The sequence below is a fragment of the Tachysurus vachellii genome, chromosome 11, assembly GCF_030014155.1.
Source record: "Tachysurus vachellii isolate PV-2020 chromosome 11, HZAU_Pvac_v1, whole genome shotgun sequence".
Classification (NCBI taxonomy): domain Eukaryota; kingdom Metazoa; phylum Chordata; class Actinopteri; order Siluriformes; family Bagridae; genus Tachysurus; species Tachysurus vachellii.
The window spans coordinates 9,914,346-9,926,369 of NC_083470.1; the positions used below are offsets into that span (position 1 = coordinate 9,914,346).

Genomic DNA, 12,024 nt, shown 5'->3' on the forward strand with positions numbered 1-12,024 from the left:
CATTTGTTTTGGTCTCATGCATCCAGAAACTTCAAAATCTATAACTTCTGATTATATATACATATAGCTTTTAAATTTTAAGCAATTGGTCATTACAGGAAGACACTATGGAAGTGGAAGAGTTTCTGAAAGAGGCTGCAGTCATGAAAGAGGTGAAACACCCCAATCTAGTGCAGCTGCTTGGTTAGTATTTATCAGCCATAAATGTCAATTCTAATTCAGTGTCCAATTTTTGTACTTCAAAATTGATCTCATTTAATAATACACTAGAATCTTGCCCAACAATGTTTCTGTAATATAGTAGATTCAAAGGGACTACATACTGAGTGGATATTATTCTATTTGTTCAGGTGTATGCACACTGGAGCCTCCTTTCTACATAGTGACGGAGTACATGCCTCACGGCAACCTCCTGGACTACCTCCGTGAGTGTGACCGTGAGGAGGTGAATGCTGTCGTGCTGCTCTACATGGCCACTCAGATTTCCTCTGCCATGGAATACCTGGAAAAAAAGAACTTTATTCATAGGTATTCTTTCTAAATATTCTATACAGTACAGTGCAAGCGTCCTGTGTATAAGCAAAGATGCTTTTGATGATAATGAAATGGGAAGTCTTGGTCTACATCAAAAAGAAAATACGATACAAAAGACTGAACAGAACCACATTCATTACTTGATTAAAATACCCTTTCCTTCAAAACGCTTGAGTTCTCTGAGAAATCTTGGAGACTCTTCTATGAAAATGTCTGCTTTTGGAATTGCACGTTGTACATATCTACTTAGTATTCTTTTTTCCATGACATCGTCTCTTTTCTCTCTCTCTCTCTCTCTCTCTCAGGGACCTGGCTGCACGAAACTGTCTAGTAGGAGAGAACCATGTGGTAAAGGTGGCTGATTTTGGCTTGAGTCGGCTGATGACAGGAGACACGTACACAGCTCATGCTGGCGCCAAGTTCCCCATCAAGTGGACTGCACCAGAGAGCCTGGCCTACAACACCTTTTCCATCAAATCAGACGTCTGGGGTCAGTCTTTCTCCTGCTTTCACTGACTCATTCTTTTGGCAAATCGAGATGTTTTTCATTTATGATAAGACAGTGGTGAAAATGCTGGATTCACTATTTGAATTTCTGATATCTTTTTGTGCCTGTGTGTCCTTTAGCATTTGGAGTGCTTCTGTGGGAGATTGCGACCTATGGTATGTCTCCATATCCTGGTATTGACCTGTCTCAGGTTTATGACCTGCTGGAGAAGGGCTACCGCATGGAACAGCCAGAAGGCTGTCCTCCAAAAGTCTACGAACTTATGAGGGCATGTGAGTGCATTGGAAACTACACCCTGTCACTTTATGTTGCTCTCTTATGAGTCTGAACTAGGAAATATACAGCCTGGCCTTACATACACACTCACGTGGCCTTTTTTTGTACTTCTGATCAGGATGTGACTAAAAGTTAATTGATTTAGTTTAACACAAATTTATTTGAAATTCAATCTCTTTTTCTACATTAGCCATGCTTACTTTGACGTGTCTTGTGCGTGTGTTTTCAGGTTGGCAGTGGAGCCCACTGGATAGACCCTCGTTTGCAGAGATCCATCAGGCCTTTGAGACAATGTTCCATGACTCCAGCATATCAGAAGGTACAGTTATAAACTCTGTACTCCTGCTTTACTCCTTTTTATTTATTTTTTTTAGCTTTTTAAACATTTAAGAGGACTTTTTAAATTTATTTGTAATGTCATGTATATGCCATGGAGCCTTTCCTTAATTCTTGAATGGTGCAGTTGATGGATCCTGAGACTAATGTTTAACAACATGTAAATTCCCCTTTAGATGATAGATGATTTTTTTTTTTTTTGTTTAAATTGGGCTTCACCTTAAAAATTGCCAATACAGGATCTACACGTCCTAACTTTAATGACTTAGGCAGTTTTTGTTTTTCAGTTGTTTCAGTTTTTAAAATAAAGGCAGAATGATTCAGCAACCAAATGTTCTCTTCCTCCACCTTGCTTTGCAGAAGTGGCAGAGGAACTGTGTAAGACTGCCTCTTGTGGTAAGGGTGGGGTAGTCCACTCGTTCAGTCACGATCAGCCCCTCGTTCCCTCCAAGTCAAGGCAGCAGAAGAAGCACTCAGACAATAAGGAGAACATGGAGGGACTGGAGAGTCGGCATGAGCCTGGAGCTCACGGTCCTTCAGGTACATCAGCTGATCTCCACTTCACACGTCTCCAGCGCAGACTCAAGAGAATGGGAGTGGTGTTTCTTCTAGACTAAAGAAGATACACTTTATATGCATATCCACACACATACAGACACATGAATATTATAAATAAATATATGCGTTTCAGCAGTATTATAGGATAGCAATTCTTCTTAATCAAATATTTTTTTTTTGTAAAAGTTTGTAAATACTAATTCTAATATTTTAATTAGATAATAAAGATAATATCTAAAACACTGCTTTATATTATGCATTAGCTTTTAAAACTAAACAGTGTGGACACTAGAAATCTGTGTTTTGCAAAAAAAATTAATTTTTCTGCTTATAATTGTTTTTTTATTTTTTTTGTTTATTTAAACATGCTGCTATTTGTTTCCTCGCTATTTGTTGTCCATCATTTGACAAGTACGCACAATCACCTAACACCCCAACACACCCCATGTTACTCATCATGTTGACTTGTTTTGATTAAATGCAATTAACCTCTTTTGTGTAATTTTTTTATGTATTACACGACCTTGTTTAACTATTTAATGGATTTTATTTATATTTAATTTATTTCATGCATGTGTTTTTATGTTTGCAAAAATGTCATTAATATGCAGCCTGCACTTTCATTTCAAATAAACATTGTTAAGCAGATTTGCTTTGCACATCTGGGGTTGGAGGTTTGATTCCTGCCTCCACCATGTGTGTGCAGACTTTGCATGTTCTCCCTGTGCCTTTGGGGATTTTCCTCAAGGTAGTCTGGGTTCCTTCCCCAGTTCAAGGCATGTGTTGTAGGCTCATTAGCATCTCTAAATGGTCCATTGTGTGTGTGGCCTGCATTGGGTTGGCTCCTCTTGACCCTGAATAGGATAACCGGTACAGAAAATGGATGGATGGATTTAACATTAATCCTTTATTCAACCCTAGTACAATTTTTGCTCCAACACTAAAACTAACATTAAAACTACATAACTGTAATAAATAATGGAGAAAGTGGTCCAGTTGAAGCAGTTCCATTCTAGGTTTTGAGTTTTTAAGTCAACCATAACAGCACATTTAGGTCTACACAGTGTGACCCTCAGAAGTAGGCTTCAAAACATGCCTCTTAGTGACCATAGAATCATTCTCAGACTGTTTTATCACAGCATCATCACATCATTGACTCAGCATTACATCTACATCATTGTACTATCTTACCTACTGCTCCTGTAGATGTTAAGTGATTAGAATTTGAGTGACAATCAAGAGATGTAACTGTCTTTATAAAGTGAACTAGGTGCTTTACTGAAATACACAAGCTTAGTAATTTGATTACTCAGATGAAGCCTCAGAAACTAGTATATATCTGGATCTGATGTAATCGAATAAAAAATGTATAAGTCAGGGTCTGGCCACTTTCCATTAACTATACCTTCATACCACAAAAACTCAAGCAGTATTCAATACTGTGGTACCTTTCAGATCTGTGCATTCCATCTTACCACTGTGATTGTGTAAAAGAATACACCATGTAGTTTAGTGGGTGTATGTGCGTTCACTGCTTTCTTCTCTAACGTTTTATTTTTTCTTCTTTTTTTGGCTTTTCAGCCTCTCTACTGGTAGGTGATGGTCGTTCCAGCAGCTCTCCTGCTTTGCCCCGGAAGCAGAGGGACAAATCTTCTAGTGGCCTGCTTGATGACACGTTGGATGCTACTTTTACTCGTGATCGCAAAGCTGGCTTCTTCAGCTCTTTCATGAAGAAGAAATCAACAACCGCTTCCACCTCTCAGCCTCAGCACAACCCCAGTGGCTCCTTTCGAGACCTCGAGACACAGCCTCACAAGAAGTACGAACCCACAACTGCTTTTGGCGGTCCTCCTCCACTGCCTCAGACTGATGGCCTTGGCTTCTCTCCGTCTCATGGAGAAGGAAACCATGTTCAGTCACGGTGCTGTGGAGCTACTTTTGGCCAGAAGCTCTCTGGGTCAAACTCTTCCACCTCTACCCAGGTGGGCAGCAGCAGTAGCTGGGCAGGACTTGCAGGCTTCTTCACACCACGCCTTATCAAAAAAACCCTGGGGTTGCGAACTGGGAAGTCTTCTGCGACTGATGAAGGGGGTGGGGCAGCCAGGCCCTTTCCTCGTTCAAATTCAACGTCCTCCATGTCAGCTGGGCTGCCAGATTTGGAGCGCATGGCACTAACATTACCAAGGAACCGTAGCAAACCACCACTGGAACGCACGGTGTCCACCACATCACAGCCAGAGAATGGTGCCCCGCGACCCTCAGACACTCCGTCCCGAAAGCTGGACGAGGGCACAGCACAGATCCGGGACAGACCAAAAGCTAAACTTTTGCCACGTGCAGTATCGGTGGGCACAGGAGCGGCTAGGGCACCAGGGGTTGGGGGTGAGGCAGAGTCTGATGCTCATACTCAGGGTAGAGTGGGGCAGGATGACAGACCGGCCTGGTCTTCTCCATCTAAAACGTTAGTCGGCCCACACAATCATAAAGTCCCAGTCCTAATCTCTCCAACATTGAAGCCTGGCACAGCTGATCCACACCTGGTTGGTGTAGACTCTCAGGGCAACCGCTTCAAGCTGCTGGCTGATAGTGGCACTGATAGGCCACGACTGATCAAGCCCAAGTGTGCCCCACCTCCTCCACCCACACTGCGCACTCTCCAACACAGTTATAGCACAGAAGGTGCTGATGAAACAACTAACATGAGCCCAGAGATCAATGGAGATGGGGTCAAAAGATCGGGGAGAGGGTCAGGAGGAACTCGGCCATGTATACCGCCACCACAAGCACCTCTAGCACCTGCTGCTTCTTCCAGTAATATCACAACAAACAAGATGGCCAATGGTGGCACTACCTCTGCCTCCACAAAGCTGACACTGAGACGGACCCGGCAGCAGCTAGAACGTATACCACTGGAAAAAGTGAGTAAAGAAGCTCTGCTGGAATGTGCTGAGTGCCTGAGCCTTGCGCTCCACAGCAGTACAGAGCCATGCTCCAGCAGCCAAGTCTTGGATGCTGGACACCAGTTACTCGACTACTGTTCAGGCTATGTAGACTGCATCCCACAAACACGTAACAAGTTTGCCTTTCGTGAGGCTTTGGGGAAACTAGAACTCAGCCTCCAGGAGCTGCGGGCTTCTTCTACGGGTGGAGGAGGGGGACTAAGTGGAAGTGGGACAAGTCCTGCTCTGGACAACTTGCACTCTTGCATTAAAGAGATCAGCGATGTAGTGCAAAGGTAGTTAGTGGAGTCACATGAAACCCTGCTACCCTAATAGGACTTTTTACAAGTTTTTAAGTATTGTTTTGTAAATGATTGGGGACAGAGGATATTCTCTCAAACGTACCTCAGTAAAATCACTACAAATGGTCTCTCCCCTCTCCGTTATTGTTTACAGTGGACTTTGAAATCGCCAGTTGGATATAGAGCTCTAAACTTGTAAATAAGCTTGTTGTCCAAAACAAATCATATACAGTGTCTTTTGTCCAGGTTTGGCTTCTTATTTTGTGATCAAAAGAGCCTACATTTTAAAAGTAATAGATTAATTGATACCCATGAACCAGTTTTTTGGCATATTTTGCAGAAAATTGCAGAATTCTCTTTATTACACAAATTACTTTTCACAATAACTGGATATGCACAACAAACCCATTACCATAAAAATTGATCAGGCGTGTCCTGCTTGTGCTCTGCATATACTGTTGGATATTAGCAGTACTGAGCCTTTGGCACAAACGACACATCACTCAGTCACTGTCACTTCTGACTGATTTCATACATCTATGTATAGACATTTCAGCATTTGATAGAAGGTCATGGTTCTGTAGCAGTGTAGGCTAATGTTGTTGGGAAAGGAATACGGTCAATATACTGAACATAGAGCATCATGTCTGTGATTTAGTGCTTTTTATTTAAGTGACCTTTTAAGAAGGCTCTTTGTTGTCAGGATTTTTAGCTAATGTCAACTTCAAGATTCCAGTTATTTTGTCCATAGAATGATTACCCATAGAATGTCCATAGAAACAGCAGACTTTCAAGCAACAAAGCTCAATGGGGACAATCATAAGATGCAGGATAATAAATAACAGATAATTCCAGCTGATATGTAAGTATTTGATACGTATGTGTAGCAGATATTGTTTCAATTTTGAAGCAACATGCTATGGTCTAACAACCAAAAAAGTTAATGGATAAAGGATAGTTTCATATCCAGTAATTATGCCAGAATTTTAACAAATCATATATGTCAATGTTTTACTGGTATTCCTACAGATATGTGAATATTGATTATAGGAAATGACTCGGAATGTTTTCAGATGTTACAAGCAGGTTTGACCTAACCTCGACCTAACAGTTGAATGTTATGCTAATTTTAGACATAGATGAGCTTTTGTTTGTCTAGATGGGACACGGGCACAAGTTTGGACACTGTGGTTTCCCACTGTGACTATAGACACTCACTGCAGAACAGCAACTTTACTGCAATATTGCTAGATACAAGTGACACAGCAAACTGCCATTTCTATCGCACATTGGTTTGTACTTTTTATTTAGAATGTCTTCTAAACTTGAATTTTAAATTATTTCTTATTAAAAGCACAGGAGGTTTTTGTTATGATAATAATTGTGCATTATGTCCTACAAGAAGCATTAAAGACCATCTTTATGTAGCTTTGAGTGGTTGCCTGATCAAAAGGATATTATTCCTTATAAAAATATAAGATTGAAATGAAACAAAGGTCTCCATCTGATCATCTACAATGTGAATGTATCCATCTTGTCAGAAATTTTTTTCCCCGCTTATTTTGAAGCCTTGTATGTCATTAAATTTGATTATGTACTTTTTACACTGGATGCCATTTTAAAGCATAGATGTTAATGGGCTTGCCTTAAATCATCTATGTGTTATAATGTGGAAATGTTATTGTCTGTACCATTCATCTCGAATTCATTTGGATTCCTCTCAACCGGAACAGAGCATATGTTCCATGCATACGTTTAGGAAACAGTTTTGGTTTTCATCAGATGACGCTTGGTGGTTTTCTCTACCATAAGCAGCTTCCACAATTTCATGGTGCCTTTTTTGTGAGAGATTTCATAGCTACGATATAATAATACATTAGGAAGATGGAAATGGGAATGAGTTATTCATTTAAATGTAAAATAATGCTTGACTCATCAGGCATTATATGATGTCTGACTTCAACAGAAAGATGTGCAATGTTTTGTCCTGTAGCAGTAAAAAAAAAAACAGGGCATTTAAGACCATTTTGCTGATGAGATCATTCAATTGTTAGATCTTGTTGGGATTTCCTCACTGACTAAATCCTCATACAATAATTTTGTTCCTTATTCTGGGTGAAAAGCAAAACTATAAAGAGATGTTCTAACAGAATTATCAAACCTGTGAGAAATCTAGTTATTTAAAATTGTTTGACAGTTGCATAACTTTGGGGAGGAGGATTTAAAGGAAAGAGATTTACCCTAGTTCAAGTGATTTCAGGGAATATTTTTAAGATATGAGAGATTGAAATGGCAAAGTGCTTAATTTAATTATGTACAGTAATGCATCATCATGCTGTTCTTTAGTGTTGCCTTTCTATAATTTGGTCTTTTATTCAGTTTGGGATCTTCATTATATGTGTGCTGCACGAGTTGGCAACAAGGCAAACCTGTGAAGTAAAGCAGAATTTCCTGTTCCTGTTTGCTGGTCTATGTTCAAAGCCATCTTACACACATTTGCTTCACCAGTGCATACCGTACAACGTTTTGCCCTTTTTCACTCTGTAGTTTTATTTTGACACTGTCTTTTAATTTATTGTTGTTATTTTTTTTTAATTTCTTTTCAGTTTTATTTATGTATTTTTTAAGAGATAATGAATCCTGGAAATAACATGTTCTTTTTGTATGATGAGGTTTGTAGTTCTGTAGATTATTTTTGTTTTTTATGTAAAACTTCATTTATATACCAAAGGCCACCTCTGCAGTCGTTTAAGTGCAATGACAAATGGAACACTCTTAATTTTAAATATGTGAATTTTAAGGGGGATTTAAAAAGGGCAGAGGTTGACAGAATAACAGTATTTTTCTGTTATGTAAAAAGTATATTTTGTGTGATTCTAATTTAAAGCTCACTTTTAATAGCATATTACTGTGAAGTGCTCCCTCAGTGTTACACTTGATGTAAATAATAATTAAAAAGGGTTGAAGCTTATGTGGTTGCAGTATGTTTATTTCTTATTCAAAGGATTTTCAGACGTTCAGTGGGGTGTTGAAAACCACCACATACAGTACTTGTATACCATAATTGGTTAAACGTTAGTTATCATCTACTCAGTAAACATGAGTTAAACAATATGGCAGTGTAATCTTTGTGAACTCAAGTTACACAAGGGGACGAACACAATATTGAATTGCTGTACGTTTTGCAATAAGATATCCATAAACATCACAGTATAACAAGAAATTAATTCAACTTTAGGGGGATATCAAGCTGTCCAGTTAGGAAGCATAAGTGATTAGGAATCAGTTTCACCTGCTTTGGTGCAAGTGAAAGTGACAACAGGTGCAATGGAGAGGTAACAGCAAGATGACAAGTTGAATCATTTTGCAGGTAGAAATCACAGAAAATTGCTTGCTCATCCTTCCTAACTGATTTGTCTCTAGTTTTGTGTTTTGTTAGGGCCCTTGTCTCTACTTGTAGCATGAGGCAGTCCCTGTAACCCAAACAGGTTAGACAGGTAGTCCAGATTTCTTAGCTTGGCACATCCGTACATGCAGTTACAAGGAGGTGTTGTGTTTCTCCCAGCACAGTTTCAACAACATGAAGGAAACATCAACATGAAGGAGACAAGGCGTTATACGAGGAATGCTGGACGGAGCAGACGAAGGGCAACAACCCAGCAGCATGACCAGTATCTGCTCCTTTGTGCAAGGAGGAGCACTGTCAGACACCTATAAAATGACCTCCAGCAGGCTACTGGAATGCATGTTTCTGACCATACTGTCAGACTCCATAAGGGCAGCATAAGGACATGACAACCCCTAGTGGGACCTGTGCTCACAGTCCAGCACCATGCAGATTATCCATTCTCTTCCTGAATGAGAGCAGATTCTCACTGAACACATGTGACATAAGTCTGGAGATCATCAAGCATGACCTCTTTTGGTTGTGGGTCATGCCACACCTACTGTAATGTGCGAAGAGTGTGTAGGCAGTTTCTGAATGACAAAGGCATTGATGCCATTGACTGGCCCCCACATTCCCCAGACCTAAGTCTTCTTGAGAACCTCTGAGATGTTGTGTCGGAGCATATGAAGTTGCCAAGTAGCACCACAGAATGTCCAGGAGCTCACTGATGCCTTGATCCATGTCAGGGAGGAGATCCCTAGGACACCATTCACCATCTCATCAGGAGAATGCCTGGATATTGTTGATAGTGCATACAGACACATAGAGGCACACTACTGACTTAAATTAGGAGAAAAAAAGGTGCTGTGATTAAATTCATGCAAGTTGGAACAGCCTGCAGTTTAAATTTTTTACTTTTGAATCCTCACTCGGTTGATGATTTCACATAATTTTGTCTCAGCAAATTACACACTGTATATACGTAAAGATTTTCAACTTGAATATTTTGTTTAAGATCCAATGTGTGATTTAAGTGTTCCCATTAAGTTGGACACTACTTTTTAATATCCTTATAACCACTTCAAACATACTCTTATTGTATTTTGACTATGTTTTTACGTAAACAAAGAGTATGGATTCCTAAGTATAATATTTTTAGTAAGTCCGATGGGATAACTTAGACACCACAAAATAATAGTACTTTGTTGCCTATCAGTTACCTTATTTATAATTAAATTTTACTTTGTGCACCTTTCTGGGGAGGTTTAGTTTAGGTACCTTGAAGTTTACACCTGTAAACTCTTCAGTTATTATAAATTATTAAACCAGATGCTTCTTCATATTCATCATGACTGCAGTTTTTTGCACGAGCTCTTCCAATGTTAATGTATTTTTAATGACATCTAGAGTAATCTGCACTTATCTATTATAAATATGTATTAATAACGTAGTGTCGACTTTCCACAAGATCAGTTTTTTTAAACATATACTTATTTTGTTCACACTTTCAAGACATTGTGTGTGGATGTACGTGGCATGGAAGTATAATACATTTCAAAAACAAAAGGGTTCAAATTCTTATTTCCTCTTAATGTGGTTATTAGACTTTTTAACTAGTCACTTAAATTGAATGGGATTAATCCAAACTACACTAACTAATAACAATACAGTAGGTAGGCCTATAAACAATGTCTACAACAACTAATACACTTGAGCTTGAGACATCACCTTATGTCTCACTGGAGTTTAGGGGTATGACAGTTATTTACTCTACAATACACTGACTATCCACTTTATTAGGTACAACTGTACACCTGCTCATAACCTGCATACAATCATGCAGCTACAAGTTAAGAGATTTATGTTCACATCAAACATCAGAAACTCCAGAAGCTGTTGAATGTGAAATTCCCAGATCAGTAGATTCTGAATCCAGCCCATCTGTCAAGCATGCAGACTAGCTGCATGATTTATGTGTTGTGCTGCTGCCAATCAAGTGCCAATCAAATTTATTTTTTTGCGTAAAAAAAATCATACCAATTTAACATGCAGGAAATAATTAGTGGGGAAAAACCCCAAAACATGGCAGAACAGAATCACCCATTGTGCGTGAACACTGCTGATCTGGCAACCGTGTGTGCGTGCGTGCGTGCGTGTGTACTAATGACGTTATAACCTTGGACTTGTTCTTCCAAACCCTGAACAGTAGAGTGCAGCATTTGGTTAAGGTTTTGCCGTATTTTTTTTTTTTCCCCCTCCAGGGTTTATGTCGTTATCAAGTCTTTCTGGTGGCTGTGCATGTGTGTGTGTGTGTGTGTGTAGAAACGATAGCGTTTAGTCGTGCACGGTTCCTGGTTTCACGCGCCCTCGGTTCGTCGGCGTCGGAGCGTCTCGCGCAGCAGTGAAGTCGGTGCGGGGAAATAAATACACCGTTCACTGGAGTGTGTGCTTTTACTAGGTGAAACAGAAATGAGCTGGGGAACGGATCTTTGGGTAAGAAATTTCAACTACTGGGTCTTTTGTGTGGCGTCACATGTTTGCTGCTGGTTAAAGCTGCGTTATTGTTACACAAAGTCTTTAACACAGTGAGATGATGATGTGACACCGCTTCATCGGACTCTTATTTATTTGCTTGTTTGTCTTTTTCTTGCACACACTGAAGCCTTTCTCACGTCGAGACTGGGTCTGGTCTGGATGTTCCTTAATCCGGTTTTCACACCCAGTTTTTCCGACTGAAACAGACCTGAAGGAGATTTATACAGTGTTTTAAACACCTTTTAGGTTTATTTTCTTGACGTTATATTTAGTAACTGCGCTAATATTTGTGTTCCTGTGTGTCGTTTGTTGAAACAATGCGGATCCGGTCGCAACTATTCATCACAGAGACCTGTGTCTGTGGTCCTGGGGTTAGATCTGAGCTTTAAGGTGGATGAACTAGCTCCATGTTTCTGATTTAAACATAGATTATCGTCTATTTACCTGTTAGGTTTGGTGTGGACACGTTTAAGAGCCCAATAAGGCCGGGTTTTAGATTTCAGGGTTGTTTCAATTCTTATTCTAGCAACAAAAACATTTCGGGTGAATCTGAATTCGACGTTTTGTCCCGTCATCGGCTTAAAAACAAGGACAATGAAGTGTAAGGGAAAGAGTCCCAGATGTAGGAAGGGGTGTTGGCTGCAGTGT

The 12,024-nt window shown here is 39.8% G+C and overlaps 2 protein-coding genes across 7 annotated transcripts in view; both read left to right on the forward strand.

Annotated features, from left to right (window-relative positions):
- The window catches only part of abl2 (c-abl oncogene 2, non-receptor tyrosine kinase), a 29,419-nt gene extending 20,995 nt beyond the window's left edge, over window positions 1-8,424 (forward strand). For 2 of the 3 annotated variants that reach the window (XM_060881125.1, XM_060881127.1), the window contains exons 5-11: window positions 99-183; window positions 351-528; window positions 840-1,024; window positions 1,162-1,314; window positions 1,548-1,637; window positions 2,015-2,194; window positions 3,794-8,424. In XM_060881125.1, the coding sequence (XP_060737108.1) occupies window positions 99-183; window positions 351-528; window positions 840-1,024; window positions 1,162-1,314; window positions 1,548-1,637; window positions 2,015-2,194; window positions 3,794-5,451 (2,529 nt within the window). In that variant the 3' untranslated portion in view covers window positions 5,452-8,424. Of the gene's footprint in view, window positions 1-98; window positions 184-350; window positions 529-839; window positions 1,025-1,161; window positions 1,315-1,547; window positions 1,638-2,014; window positions 2,222-3,793 lie in introns of all 3 variants that reach the window. The other variant, XM_060881128.1, reaches the window with a different exon arrangement.
- Window positions 8,425-11,136: 2,712 nt separating this feature from the next.
- The window catches only part of fnbp1l (formin binding protein 1-like), a 45,789-nt gene continuing 44,901 nt past the window's right edge, over window positions 11,137-12,024 (forward strand). For 2 of the 4 annotated variants that reach the window (XM_060882417.1, XM_060882419.1), the window contains exon 1: window positions 11,138-11,334. In XM_060882417.1, the coding sequence (XP_060738400.1) occupies window positions 11,311-11,334 (24 nt within the window). In that variant the 5' untranslated portion in view covers window positions 11,138-11,310. Of the gene's footprint in view, window positions 11,335-12,024 lie in introns of all 4 variants that reach the window. The other 2 variants (XM_060882418.1, XM_060882420.1) reach the window with 2 other exon arrangements.